General features: G+C 43.0%; 1 protein-coding gene and 1 long non-coding RNA gene across 6 annotated transcripts in view; one reads left to right on the plus strand and one right to left on the minus strand.

Annotated features, from left to right (window-relative positions):
• Nucleotides 1-14,377, minus strand: part of LOC133376357 (uncharacterized) — a 38,740-nt gene extending 24,363 nt beyond the window's left edge. For both annotated transcript variants that reach the window (XR_009760459.1, XR_009760460.1), the window contains exon 1: nucleotides 14,152-14,377. This is a non-coding gene — a long non-coding RNA (uncharacterized LOC133376357). The remainder of the gene's footprint in view (nucleotides 1-14,151) is intronic.
• Nucleotides 1-15,721, plus strand: part of CCDC141 (coiled-coil domain containing 141) — a 179,009-nt gene that overhangs the window by 38,117 nt on the left and 125,171 nt on the right. For all 4 annotated transcript variants that reach the window (XM_061608321.1, XM_061608322.1, XM_061608324.1 and 1 more), the window contains exon 4: nucleotides 6,985-7,093. In XM_061608321.1, the coding sequence (XP_061464305.1) occupies nucleotides 6,985-7,093 (109 nt within the window). The remainder of the gene's footprint in view (nucleotides 1-6,984; nucleotides 7,094-15,721) is intronic.

A 15,721-nucleotide genomic window follows, 5' to 3' on the forward strand; every position in this document is an offset into this window, starting at 1 on the left:
GAACGGAGACACTTGAGGTCAGCTGGACTGTCTGACGCTGTGATTGATATTATTTTGGCCTCAAGAAGACGATCTACCACTCGCATTTATCAACATACCTGGGTGGCTTTCTCCAAGTGGTGTCAGTCCCACCACCACGATCCATCCCAGGCCAATGTGCACCAGGTGCTCCAATTTCTCCATAGTGGCTTTATGATGGGACTTCGACCCAACACTCTACGTCGACATGCATCTACTCTGTCATCCATTCTCTCAGTGTCCTCTCCTGGAGATCATATTTCCTCACATCCGTTCATCAAACGTTTTTTGAGGGGAGTCGCCCTACGCTCTCCGGCTGTCGTCCATCGGTTCCCCTCATGGAGTTTGCCGAAAGTTCTGCAGGCTTTGCAACGCCCTCCATTTGAACCCATCAGGACTGTGCCCCTACGTATACTGTCCTTCAAGGTCCTGTTTCTGATCGCAATCACATCTGCCAGACGCGTTTCGGAGTTGGGCGCATTGTCTTCTGCTAGACACCTCTGCGTCTTCCATAAGGACTCTGTTGTGCTGAAGACTGACCCTTCCTTTCGTCCCAAGGTCGATTCAGTTTTTCATTGCAACCAGGACATTGTGTTGCCTTCCTTTTGCCCAGATCCTACACATCCTCTTGAAAAGGCTTGGCATTCGTTAGATGTCCGGAGGGCTCTCAAGACCTACCTGTCTAGGACCCAAGAGATTCGACGAACGGAGTCTCTGTTTGTATCCTTTCATCCAAGGTCTATGGGGCATAAAGTATCCAATTCTACCTTATCCCGTTGGTTAAGGGCATGCATTACTTTAGCATATGAGTCCCTGAAGCTGTCAGTTCCAGCTAGTATAACGGCTCATTCTACCAGGTCAGCTGCCACCTCGGCTGCTTTTGCCACTAATGCTCCTGTTGCCGATATTTGTAGGGCTGCAGTCTGGTCTACCCCACACTCGTTTATAAGGCATTATAAAATTGATCGTTATGCCTCTGCTGATGCATCTTTTGGCAGACGAGTGTTGCAACAGGTTCTTAATAAGGATTAACATGTGGGTGGTCCCTCCCTATATGGGTTGCTTTGGTACATCCCACAGTGATGGCCCACCTCCTATGGAAAATGTACCATTGGTCTCACCTGAAAGGTGATTTTCATAGGAGTGGGCCATCACGACCCTCCCAGTTGGAGGATGACTAGACATTTTATCAATGGGTTACATGTTATTGTTACGCTATTATATTTAAATGTAAGAGTGAAGTCAAGACTTTTAGTTCTGTTATGTTACGTAGTTATGTTAGAGTCATGTTGTTATGCATGTGACTATTATGTTATTTTCCTGGCGGGCCTGTTGGCCTTGTTCTTGTATTTTTAGATATCTCTTTTTAGACTCGCTACGAATGAACTGGAGAGTGGGAGGGGCATGACGTCCCTAGTCTTGACTTCAAAAACATTCTTGCCTTCGCACGATAGGTGGAACTATTTCCCACAGTGATGGCCCACTCCTATGAAAATCACCTTTCAGGTGAGACCAATGGTACATTTCCCTTCAAACAGGCTGTGGGAGGACAGACATTGTATGAAAGGAGGCAGGCAGATGATAAACACTCCTCGTGTTCGGCCTGTCCCCTGCAAATTGTACCCTTGTCTCTCCCTCCCCCCTACTTTGCAGTGAAGAAGCAATAGCCAAGACTCATGGCTTGTTGTCTGCTGAAAATGCACATTGGCCCAGAGGTGTCATTTTTTAATCTCCTTCAGTCTCTGGCCCATCACTTCACTTCACAGTGACCCACAAGCTCATTTCTGAGGAATCTTATCTCTTTTCTACGTAGACAAAGGCCCACTAGTAGCAGCTCCATTTCAACTTTTGGGGAGAAGAATTAATCCCCATCCATCCCACCTCCGTCTTTTAGTTATAGTTTTGTTGTTGACCCAACTTTGGATCATGACCCCATGTTAGTAAAGCTTTTGCCCTTCATGGAATATGGCGTTGCTTCTATTCCACAGGGGCCCCAATTATTTTTATAGTACCTGCCATTGCAAATCTGTATTGAAGCAAATATCTCTATTGCCTATGACTAGGACAGTTTGTAAAACATAGTTTTTGCTGTCAGATTACTGTAAGATAGCAGGAGTTGGGGCCCAAGGATCAGACCATATGTCCTAAAATATCTGAGCAAGGGGAGAATGGGAAATGTCATATTGACTTAAAATGGAAATACTGGAAATTTCTCGCTGAAATGTTTTGCTTTAAATGACAGAATGTGATTATGTGTAATCTTTGTTTTATTACGATAAAGTGCAAGCCTCATCTCGAGGATATTCTTTAATGAAAATCAGAAGTCAAATCCCAAATGTTGAAGGATAATGGATTTGTTTTATATCATAAAGATCATAAAAACAGGGTGGAACATGTGAAAAAAAAGCAGGCAGAGCAGAAGGCTTATTCTTCATCATCTTCCTTAATTTCATCTGAAGTTTCAGTATCCTATAACTTCAGAGGTTTGCTTTATTTATATATTTTATTTCAGCAGTTTCAGCCTGCAGGATTTTTAGCCTACTTAAAATGCAGTGTAGAAATGAAAAATTATGAAGTTAGTGTGTTGCTTAAATACTAACTACTAACGTTCACAAAGGCACATTGCCTTCTGCCCACCTCCTAATATTTGTCATGCTGAACAGTGTGTGCGTGTGTATGTGTGTGTGAACATCCCCTCTACCCCAAAATAGAAGAGTTTATACTATGACCTACTCTGTGTGTGTGTGTGTGTGTGTGTTGTTTTTCAAGGTCAGGTCAGTCACATTTTAGGTCAGTGGCTGAGCTAGTCAGTGTTATGCATGCCTTGGCAACCCCAGGTTTAGATTACTGTAGCCAGTAGTGTAGTGGCAAATTCAGTAGTACAGGGTCCCTTCATGACAGTCATGCCATGCCCCCTAACTCGTTTGCTTCTCCATCGTAACCTCCACACTCTTCAGTCCTTTCTATGTGTGCCTTCTCCCACAACAACAGGTGCCCCTAGGAGCCAACCATCATGAAACGGGGATGTGTTAGCTACTGAGAAGAGTCTTCTCAGTGGCTGACTCGCCTCCTTTCACGCTGATTGCCTCCAGTCAGCAGGAAAGGACAAGGAAGCAAGTTAGACGATTCTTCTCAGTGGCTAACATATTCCCCTTTCATGCTTATTGGCTCATAGGATGCTGGAGACATAGGGACCCTGCTCCCCCAAAAATAAAGGGTCTAAGACCCACACCCCTGAGACCCCAGATAACTACACTCCTGACTGTTGTGCCTTCTATGTAGACTACCCCTGAATGCTATTTGGGGAAAAATTGTTGACCCTGAATGCAATGTCAAGGTTACTGGCTACATGGAGTGCATAACACTTGTCCTTAGGCAACTTCATTGGCTCACAATTAGTTCACAATTGGTACAATTCAAGATACTGGTTTTCATTTTTAAACAGTCTGGGCTCAGAGAACTTAAAGGATTGCATGCTCCCATAAGGACCTTCCTATTTGCATAGGTTATTGTTTGAAGTCCTGCTGTATGTTCCCCCTCCCGAGGGAAAGCTGATGGACACTAGAGTATGGGGGCTTTTCAGTGATGGTTCCTAGGTCATGGATGCCCTTCCTCAGGATGCTCTGTCTGATACCTTCCTTTCTCTCCTCCAGGAAACAGGTTAAAGTTTCAAAGGTATTTTTAGGTGGATGGGGGTTGAGTATCATACTGATGTGATTTCCCCCCTTTATTTATCTTGCTGCTAGGTATTATGGTTTGAATTGTTTTGTGTTGTACTGGAGGTAGTAGATTGTTTTTGTATTTTTGTGATTGTATGGGTTGTTAGCCTCCTTGGTCACTTGTTCAAGGCCAAAAGGTAGGGTATAAATGTGTTAAATAACTATCATTATCATCGTCACCTTTTGCCTTTAAATATATGACTTTTGAGTATATGGAATTCTTTCTTCTCTGCTGCCTGAATATAAATTGGAAGATGGTTACGTTTGTTATTGAGTTAGTAGTTAATATTATTTGCTTCAAACAATGGATTGCATTCCAATGTTTCTCTCCACTGACAGAAGGCCGCTTGATCCAGCAGAAGCTTCCATAGGTGGAAAAGCAGGGTGGGAGAGCTTAGTTTTGCTCTTCCCCCTGTAGCCCTACCTGTTCTCCTTGCCCAATATGTTCCATTGGGAGGGTTGGGAGATCTTTTGGAACAGAATGGGGAGGTGGCATAGAGGTCTACAAGAGAAAGAAGAAATTTGCAGAAATCACCTCCTCTCCCTTTCCTTTCAAGGAAACCTCTGCTGGAACAAAGATCCTTCTGTCAGTAGAGAGACAGAGTTGAATGCAACCCCTTGCCATCTTTATTTCAAATGTCATAACTTGTCTTTGAATTGTAATAATGTCTTTTTTTCCTTGCCTGGGTGGTCGATGGAAAGATGTGGGTGTTCGTGCGCGGGTGCAGAAACCTTTGACTCTTTGATGTAGTTGGAATGTAGCTTACTATGCAAAAACAAGAAAGGCATCTATTGCTGAACCCACATTTGCCTCCGGCTCCACCCACCACTGCATGCAGCCTCCAGAAGATCCCTACAATGGAAGGCAGCCCTCAGGATGAAAACGGTTCCCTCCCTCTGCTGTACAGGCAGTGGAGGCCAGTCAGTAGGGGCTAGTGGGGCACAGCCCCACCAAACTCACTCTGCCCTCGGCCAGCCTTAACGTGCCTGACGTCTTATTTACAGCCAGTCAGGGGGTGGCATGCCTTGCAGTTTCCTCCCCTTTCGTCTCAGCAGCTTGGAGGATGGGGATAAAGCTAGAATTAGTTGACTGTGCCCCTCATTGTCTCTGGCTCTGCCTACTGTTTGGGCTCCCTTCATTCCGCCCCACCAGTCCCAATGGGCACCAGCCAACACTGTCCCAGGTACTTAAAGGACTGCTTACCCTTACATCAGCCTGCCTGTATACTGAGGTCATCTGCTGAGGTTCTCTTCTGGATGTCCCTACCATCAGAGGTGTGGCAGGTGGTGAGCAGGGAGAGGGCATTCTGAGTTGTATTCACCTTTCTTTCGGTAGGATTTCTTCTCCAAAGAAGTGTGCCCAGCACCAACTCTGTTGTCATTTAGTTGACAGAAAGAATCCTTTTTATTTTAGTCTGTCCCTATTTTAAGTGATACTTAATTGTTTCAAGAATTTTAAATATGTGGTGTTCCAATTACTGTGCATTTAATACTTTTAATTGTTTTGCAGTTTTCACTGATGGCTCTTATTTAGTCTTATTGTTGTTATCGTAACCCTAAACCTGGGATCGTTCACCTATGGAGTATAAATTTCATAAATAAATAAAAGTTATATTTAACACACAGATGTTGGGGGAAATAGCCTCTGTGTGGCTGTTCCTCCATAGAACGGTCATCCTCATGATTTGCCTAAATTGCATGGACATTTTCCATGCCAACACTATGTGTCACCATGAATGTACAGCACTGGCATGGAAGCAAACCACATAATGAATGCTGCTAGACTATACAGCCCCAGGGTAGAACAATAGTTATGAGGGGCTCTTTCCAGCCCCTGCCATTTGGCAATTTGAATGTGTGAATTGGTCCAAGAACAGCAGTGCAATGCAAGAAAAAACCTTTACTGGCTAGATTCAGTCTGTTTCTCCCTTTCCCGTAAGAGTATTTTGACAGAGAAGATTTAAATGTTAGGGCTTCTCCAGAGATATCTCGGCCTGAGTGTCCGGCTTCAATTGCTGCATTGTTTTAAAGGGATTATTTTATTGTATATTTTCATTATGAATGTTTATATTTTAATGTTTTAAAGGGATTGCCTTATTGTGAATTTAAGCATGGATGTTTAAATTTTAATGCTTGTGTAACTGGTTTTTATACTTTGTAATCTGCTTAGAAGCCTATTTTGGCATTAAGCAGTATAACTAATTAATGGTCATACTGCTGATTGTATTCATTCAATAGCTGTCTACAGTGAGAACTAATGTGTGGAGGGTGAGTGGGACCGCACCTCTTGGTCCCACTACGAATCATATCCCCAGCTGGCTCTACCCCTCCCATCTGGAGTACAGTTGGCTCCCCCGTGAGACCTCAGTAAATATATGTGGAAGCCAGAGGGGCAACGCCAGACAGGTTCAGGAATTTCAGATATGTTATCATCAAGAGCAGGGCAAGGAGGCACTGTCCCACTTGCACTCCATGTGTTAGGTCTCCACGTGGAGGGCTAATGGGTAAATACGACAGTGGACTAGAGCCGTGTCTTGAACATCCCAACATATGTGGTAGACATTATGCTTTGCAGCAGCAGGGTGAATACTAGTAAATCTTTTTCCTCCTACTTTTTGGTCACGTACAGTCCTCACTTAATCTGAAAGTACATTCATTTGGAATCAAAGGGACTTTCTCACATTATAATTGTGTTTAGGGTTATGGTTTGTTTTGTGGCTGTTGACTAATCTTGTGTACATAGATGCAGTTGCCCTGAACCTGCAAGGTGATTTGTGTGCAAAAACAGCCTTCCATGCACCAGTTGCCCTCCAGAACCAGCCCTGCACATGCAAGATTAAAAGGGCAGTGGGCTAGGGGAATTGTGCGTGCACTGCCAAACATGCTCAGTTCTATCAGATCTGACTGTTCTGATCATTTCTTTGGAGTGGCAGTACTGAAGGCACCAATGGATAAAGCTGCCTTATACCAAGTCAGGCCCATTGCTCATCCAGCTCAGTTTTGGCAGTGGCTGCCCAATCTTCCTCACCCCCTCCCCAGACATTGCAGCACAGGAGAACCATGACTGTTAAGAGTCAGAAAGCAGAGCAAGTGTAATAATTCTCAACACGGCATGCTTGATCATCACTATAAATGCTTGACATCTTTCTGAAAGCTTCCGCTAAACCCAGAGATGGGCTCTTTTAAATGGCATGCGGTCGTGTGTAACTAAAATGTGGTTTTCATCATCTTTTTGGCTCTTCAACAGTTTGCGATCAAAATCGACCAAGCTGAAGATTTCCTGCAGAATTCCCAAGAGTTTGAGAATCCTGAATCCCTGAGAGCAGTCCTGCATCAGCATGAACATCATACAAAAGGTATAGATGGTTTTACCCCCCCTTTTTCCCCCCCCTTTACATGTTTAGAATCAGGTCATGAATAACTGTTACTCTTGAAGGAGGAGGAAATACATTGTGGTTTTCTGGAGTGCTGTTCTAGTATTACAAGTACTCGCAATTACAGACATGTCAACTATGCCTGCCTTTCTTTATTCTATCCTCTGTTTTTTTCATTCCTGTATACCCTCCCCTTTTCTCCCCTTTTTAAAAGCATTTCCATTTTTTCTTGGTATAGATTAGAACCTAGTCTTTCAGAGCTTTTTTTTTTTTTTTTAAACTAGTCATTCCTGGGTTTGAGTGGAGTGGTTAAAGAAGAGGTGCGGAACCTCATTTTATGCAGGTAAGGAAGCCTGGAGGGAGAGCAGGTGCAGTGGGGGGAGGACAAGGAGGGAGAAGCCAAATGAATGGAACAATGGAAGGAGTAGAAAAAAGCCTCTTTAACAAATGAGTCCAGACCTCTGGCAAGAGTGCTGTGCCCCTCCCCAAGATGCTCACTATGTGTGTGTGTGTGGGGGGGAGAACAGGAGTATGAGAGTTCCCAAAAGCCATTCCTGAGGGTTGGGGGACCTCAGCCAACACTGTAGGACAGGGCACATGGGCTGATGGATGAGGGGGGAGTCATCCAAATTCATAAGGATGGCATCTTCTATAGCCGGAGTGGACTCTGTGGAAGATGACTTGACCCTAATTTTGAGTGATGTCTCCCTCCTCCAGTAGTCCCTGTGCCCCATCATAGTACCAAGGGTCCCCAGCCTTCCTGTCTAGGTTTTTAGGAGCTGCAGTAGGGAACAACGGGTTGAGAAGTCCCAGCATGAGGATTCCTTGTGCTCATAGTAGGTTGGGTGCAACCCCAGAGGAGTTGGGTAAAATCCCAATATACATTCCTAGAAAATAATCACAGTTGCATACCACAGCACAACACAAAAGGATAGCATCCGTCTCCAAAAACATATCTAAAAAAGATTTGGGCTGCCTTCTAAAGAAACATAACAGTCAGGCTCAGGCAGACCTCCTTATTAGGTGCTAGGAAGCCTGGTATTCTGGCACTGGGACTCTCATGCCATGTTCCACACCAGTGTGAAAGCTTGGCAGAGGAAGGAGCACTTGAGTGCCACCACTGCTGATGGCCAGAGGGCAGTATTGCAACTACTAGCTGAGGAGAGGTCAAGTGGCAGGAGGAGGACAACAGGTTACTTGTATCACCCTGCTGGCTTTGGCCTGGCTGCTTGGTCTGAAGAACTCTTTGCTCAGGCACAGACAAAGTTACTCTCATCCTACCCATGATACATGCCAGCACACTCACTTGCCCACTCCTTCCCTCATCAGCCTGCCTGCCAGCTCTCGGCTCAGCTACCAGATTGCTTCACCTCTAGACCACCAGCCCTCATCCTGGAAAGCAATCTGAAACTAGAACCCATAATGCCACAATTTGAGAAATGGAATGGAACAGTGGGAGGGGAGTGGCCACTGGATGAGTTTGACAGATTGGCCTGCTGCAGATGTGCACTTGGGCATATTCCAGAGGAAATGGAATTCTGAATTTTACAAAGCAATAATATGGCTTCATGCTGCTAAACCCAAATATTTATGAAGAGTTTTGCACAGGAAAACAAATATGTTCCAAATTTTAGTGTATGCTTCATTTCAGAGAAAGGACATAAAACTATCAGTTCTTGGATGCCTGCAATTGGCAGGGGTCCTAGTTAAGCCACCTGGCAGCTGGGCCTAGTTTAGTGGGACACATTGGCACACATTTTGCTGGGAAAGGCAGTTATCATGACTTTGGAGACTTGAGCTCAACCTGGTATCTGTGAAAGAGGTCTTAGGCAGAGGTACACAACTGGAATGGGAGAACAAGAGTCAAAGGCACTGGAAGCAAAGTCTGTCAGGGATGACAAACAAAGTCTTGACTTGGTGGCAGGGCTGGTATCAAGGCTTGTCATGGCCAGCATCTGCCAAGGGCCCACATTCCAGCAGGGGAAGCCACCTACAAGAGCCCTGTGGACCTGCTGCAGTGAGGAGGTAAACTCACAGAAGGAGGAGAGAGCCCATGGATGGTACCTTGCCCAAGGGTCCTGCAAAACCTGAAGCCATCGTTGATCAATGGCAAGAGGTAGCTCATTGTATTTATTTATTTTATATTTCACCCTTCCTCCCAGAAGGAGTCCAGGGCGGCAAACAAAAACACTAACACATTCTAAAACATCTTAAAAACAAAAGACCTTAAAACATATTAAAACAAAACATTTAGGAACTGTGACTTATGGATCACACTATGTGTATATAGGCCCTGTATTTTAGGCTACTAGTCAAATCAGAAAGCTTGAGTGTTTGCCATTCAGGATTTGAACAATCTCTGGAAGAGAGGTGGAAAGATTCTCCTTCCTAGGCCTATCTGCAATGGCACTCCCTATGGGGCTCAGTTTTGGATTCCAGTACAAGACAGCATTATTTTAATAGATGCATACCTAAATTTTGTTCCTGAAAGTAAGGCCATAGTGTTTTCAGTTTCTGGCACTGTGCAATTGTGCAATGTATAGTTTGCCTGCTGAGTGCTATTACCCATCTGTGCTGGGAAGCTGGGTTAACAGGCTAAAAGGGAGCTGCAAGCAAGCATTTGGCAATTTGGAAAGAAACCTGCAGCAGTTACAGATCCATTTATGTTGTATCAAGGCATTTATGATGACTCTGCCCTATGCAATGGCTATTTGATATGCTCTTCACACTATCTGAAAGTGTCTGTTTTTGTAAAAGCTGCAAAATACTGTTTCCATGCTCCTGGCGGCTGAAAACTGCATGGAAAAACTGCTGGATATTTAAAGGGCTTTTAAAAACAAAGCTAGTTTTACTGCAGTGATGCAAGCAAAAGTCAAGTGGATCTAGTTCAGAGAGTGCTTATGAGACACAAGCAATGGCAATATGTACAGTTAAAGCATGCTCTGTCCAAAACGTTTAGAGCCAAAGGATGTGTGGTTTCTAAAACAGCTCCCCATGTATTTACCATGTTTAACAGAGCTGAGACCTTTTGGGTTAAATGGAACATGGCATCACTTCCACAATCGTCTCTCAATCTTTATTATTTATTACAAGTGGGCCTGCAACAAAATGTTGTAGTGTATCCTTACCTTCTAGCATGAATGCTCTTGTTCAGGGTTACAGATGCCTTTCTCAAGCAGGGCTCTCCCCTCCCCCCCCATTCCGTTTTTCTTTTCCAACTGAGACACAACATTCCATGGTTACTGAGCATGCAGAGTCCTCATTGGGCTGTTTTGGGGAAAACATGCTCCCTTACTGCAAACTTCAGGGTTCCCTGAGCATGCTGTATATATAAAGCCCCATGGATCCACAGGGCAGCTCTAATTGCTAAATACCTAGTACTATAAAGACTTCTACATTTCTCCCATAAAATGCCATGCATTTTTAACACTATCACCCAAAAGTATACTAAGGATTTGTGTACATTTCAAAAAGTGACAAAAGCTCTCGGTAGCATGTGAAACAAATTGTGCAAGAGGATAGCAAGGGGAAGGATGAAGATGGAGAAGCAATTCAGAAGGTACATCGAAAGATGGCCCAAGCAGGAAGCCTTTAAGTGAACTAGGACTTGATGTGGCAGAGGTTTCCTTGTCAGCATTTACATTTGTTATACAATATTGAATTTTGATTAAACAAAGTTCTTGCACTCCTTTAAAAAAATATTATTTTAATAGGTATGTGATGGCATACCACTTTCCTTACTGGAAACATCACTCCTGTGAAAGTCAGTTTGCTGTTTTTGTTCCATACTGATGGAGAAAGCAGTGTTTCTATGAGAAGATGGAATGGAGGAATAAAAGAGAAGGCTAATCTTAAAAACAGATAGATAGCAATAAGAAACCAAGAGCCTGGCCCCTAGCAATTAGAGTTAGGGAACTGGACACAGCTGTGTTTGTGCATTTTGTGTTATAGGGTTTTGTAGGGAACAAGGGCCATAGCTCAGTGGTAGACCATCTGCCTTGCATGCAGAAGGACCCAGGTTCAATCATTTCCAGGTAGGGCTGGGAGAGACCCCTGCCTGAAATCCTGGAGAGCCACAGCCAGTTGGTGTCCACCATCCTGAGTTAGATGGACTAATGTGGCTCAGTATAAATGGACTGACAAAGGAGCAAGTTATACAGTTGCCACTACTGGGAGAAAGGGCAGGATATAAATCTAATAAATAAATAAAATACAGCTCCTAGAAGAATCTGGAGTCCACATTTGATCACTACTCTTACTCATAATCTTTACCAGTCTTCCCAAGTCTGGTGCCCTCTAGATGTTTTGCTGCCTGGAGTTGATGGGAGCTGTAGTTTGAAGTGCACCAGTCGAAGAAGGCTAGAACACACAATACACCAAATGGTAGGTTCTGTAAATGTGTTTAGCACATAAGAGGAGTTTGATTGTGTTGGAGGTGTAAATAAGTACTGTAAATAGCTGGCCATGATGTGTGTGCCCACTGTTGACAGTGACATGGCGCTGTTATTTAGCCAAGATTCCATATTACTGAAGGAAACCTATTAGTGTGGTACCTTTGGTTGAAACCTTGCAGGAAGGCATGTTATTTATCGCATGTCTATAAAAGGTCTCCTGTCATGCACTGAGGCTCCAGTTGCTCAGCCTTACTTTCTTGCCTCAAAGGATCAGCTGCCTGGCAATGGCTAGCAAGGGAAGACTCCTTCCATCATGGGCTGATGAAGTACCAGCTGCTCAGCCCCACTCCGTTGCTTCAGAAGACCCTGGTGGGCACTGCTCTCTGGTATGACACCAAGGAAGAACAAAGACGAGGGTGGGAAATGTTGCCTGAATTATCCTGATTCCTTAGGGAAACCAAGTCATTCCTCTTCCTGTATGTTTTGTAAGCCACTTTGAGAGGCTCTCAAGACTACAGTGTGGAATATAAGTATTCAAGAAATCAGAAGAAGGCTAAGACTGGGGAGGGCAGCTATGAGAGAACTAGAAAAGGTTCTCAAATGCAAAGATGTATCACTGAACACTAAAGTCAGGATCATTCAGACCATGGTATTCCCGATCTCTATGTATGGATGTGAAAGTTGGACAGTGAAAAAAGCAGATAAGAGAAAAATCAACTCATTTGAAATGTGGTGTTGGATGAGAGCTTTACGCATACCATGGACTGTGAAAAAGACAAATAATTGGGTGTTAGAATAAATTAAACCAGAACTCTCACTAGAAGCTTAAATGATGAAGCTGAGGTTATCATACTTTGGACACATCATGAGAAGACATGATTCACTAGCAAAGACAATAAAGCTGGGAAAAACAGAAGGGAGTAGAAAAAGAGGAAGGCCAAACAAGAGATGGATTGATTCCATAAAGAAAGCCACAGACCTGAACTTACAAGATCTGAACAGGGTGGTTCATGACTAGGGTTGCCAGGTTCAGGGCCTGAGACTGATCCTGTATCTTTAGGAGAAGAGAAAGTCAGCCAAGCCAGGTGTTCTTGCAACACTGTAATGGGAAAAACCACAAGGTGGAATTCTCCCTTCCCCCTGCACAACTTTTAAAGATACAAAAGACCTCTTGGAGGCCGGGCCTGGCAAGTGCATGGGATTGGGTCAGCACTAAGCTAATGGGTCAGCCCAAGAACACTCAACTGGTGTTCTTGTGATGTGAAAGGCACAAAGTTCCGATAGGACTCCACATAATAAGTTATTGTCCTACTCAGAAGATATATTTATGAAGAAATCTGTAGCAAATTGACCCTCAGTTTTCCAAGAAACTGATATGTTTGAACATTAATCCTTAAAAAAAAAAGTGTTCCCATATAGTCATTGCCTTATAAACTTTTTTTTTACAAATATGACATTAGAGCATCTCATGGAAACAAGAGCAATTGAAATCCATTTTAACAAAACTTTCTAATCTCTCATGAATTTGTTGCTGCCTATTTCCACACTGTCCCTGAGATTTAGACATGTGGTTTTAATCAAATATTATATTTAAAATAAATTTTAATTGAGGTTGTTTGTTTGATGCAGCAGTAACTACTTTCATATTTTTTTTCTCCTGCTTTTTGTGTTAAGTCTAGCTGGTTTAAAAGCTAGTGGCTTGAATCATATGTAATTCTGTTCAAAAAGACAGAATAGTGAATTGAAGTCTGGTCACTTTAATATGAGTTTGGTGGTCTCAGTTCAATCTCCATTGGTGTGAAGCACTCATCATCACACAGCAATTTGGCCTTGGAACACCTGATAGTGATTGATTGCCATTGCAAAAAAGAGGTCCATCACTGAAAACAATCACATGAAATAGTTTGCCACAGGGAAAATAGTCTTGAAAAATATGGCTATCTCCCAAAGGGCCAAGAGTTGATATCCAATACCATTTATTCTTTGTTTTTATGCCTCTTCAAAGAGATAAGAATTCAGAAGTGGGTAGTCATGTATGTAATTAAATTAAATTGTCTCTCATATTCACTTTGTGTGTGGCAGCCAAATCAGATTTTATGAACAGGTAAGCTGATGAGGAGAAAATACTTAACCATTAATGAAGTGTAGGTAGCATTACCTCAGTCTGTAAACACACTAGACTCCACATCAAAGCATTTCCAATAGCCACACCTGGTGGGAGAACGGGATGATCTGCCGATCAGTTGCAAAATCTCTTTGGAGCTGAATTTTTTTAAAAAATGCACTCAAGTGGCTCCCACCAGGTTTAACAGTAAAAAGGGGTGGGATTTGACTAGTGTGTGCTCCCGTTTTCAGAAGAGAGAAGTGGAAATGCACTGGAACTACCCTCAGTCTTGCTATATCTCCCTTCCACCCTTCCTTTCAATGACTGATGGTATTTTTTCAGTTCTCAAGCCTGTCCTGCATCCTGAAATTAGATAAGCAAATGAGGCATGTATAATTTAGCTGCTCTAACCTCACTGGGCCCAGTCTCTCAAACAGCCCTTGCAAAAAGAAGCAGGAAGAGCAGAGCTAGCAATTCTACCTCTGAGGAACCCGATTGCCTCAGCTTTGTCCCCCTATAGTTTTTTGCCTGCCAGTTCTTACCTCATCTCTTCCATGAACCTTTCCTTGAGGCTGTTCCTTTCCTTGAGTTAGTTGTCATCGTCGTCGTCGTCTTCTCCTTCTCCTTCTTCTCCCTCGTCGCCTTCTTCTCCTTCTTCTTGCCAAGTCTGACTATCTCTTAAAAATACCTATCTGTTAAAAACAAAATGAAACAACAGTTAAACCCATCAGCAGCACCCCCTGAAATGGCTCACCCCTCAAGAATCCTGGAAACTGTAGTTTGTTAAGGGTGGTGAGAGTTGTTAGGAGACCTCTATTCCTCACACAGAACTACAATTCCCAGAGTTCCCTGGGAAGAGGGATTGATTATTAAACCACTCTGTTTAAAGTGATATAATACTGCTTTAAATGTGTAGCGCAGATGGGGTTAGGTGCTCTCTGAGAAGTAACACCTTTATCAAAGCGTATATGTATTATCATTTTGACATCTCTGGCATTTTTTCTGGAAAAGACACAACTGTCTTTCAAAAGCAAAGCAATAAATGTCTCTCCTTCCCCACCCTTCCCAATTAACTTACATTCCTATCATGATGGTTTCATCATTTTTAAATTACATTGTGTCTGTTATCTGTTAAGAGACAGAGATTTTTCATCAGTTGCAATAATCGCTATTTGTCAATACGCTGGGAAATGTCCATTGGTAACAGCATCTGTATGGTGATGATCACATGAACTGTTTAAGCAAATTGTGCTGCCAAAGAGAGATAAAACATTGGCACTTAGATGTTGAACTCTGCTCTTTTATCTGTTTTTAAAAGAAAATAATCTGAGTGGCGGTGCTCAGATTGCCTATTATCCTATTGTGACACTACACATTATTAATATAGTGTTTTTAAAAAATGAAAGGCAGTTTGAACTATCACACAGACAATGTGCAAATGCATGTAAATACCATTGACATAATATGCAAATTATATGCTCTATATTTTGGGCTTCAGAAGCTGTCAGCTCCTCCTGCCCAATGATATGCAGACATCTGAATTGCTTTTGTAGGAAGTCGTCTGGCAATAAAGAGCTTGTGCTTCCCGAATGTCATCACTGCCCTCTGCTGGGCATAATATTCAAATACGTTTGAATCCCTATACTGTACATCATTGAGGGTTTTTACCCCAACAGTCAAAAAATAGTACACACAGTTGTTGTTTTTTAATATGGTTCACCGTCCAATAATGCAGTTTTTGTGTTGAAAACCAGAGATACATAGACTTGACCTTGGCCATGGCCAGATTATGTGCTGTATACCAGACAATAAAATATAACGTACACATCTAGATCAGTTAGGGAGCTGCATTGTGTTTCAGGCTTTCAGCACTTAGAGCCTGAGGCAGTGCTTGGAAATAAGCTACAGGCTCAGGGATAGTGATTATGCCGGACACACAACACACTCACAGTTAATTTAAACATGGCCACACTGAAGTACGAAAACAGCATAAATCTCCCATTTAGATATATGACAGAGCAGACTTATATCAAGAATCTTTTTCACACATGGTCAAATAAATGACACCATACTATACTTGAAGAGCTAATCACCTTTTCTCTCTCTCTCTCT

This window comes from Rhineura floridana, chromosome 2, assembly GCF_030035675.1.
Source record: "Rhineura floridana isolate rRhiFlo1 chromosome 2, rRhiFlo1.hap2, whole genome shotgun sequence".
NCBI lineage: Eukaryota > Metazoa > Chordata > Lepidosauria > Squamata > Rhineuridae > Rhineura > Rhineura floridana.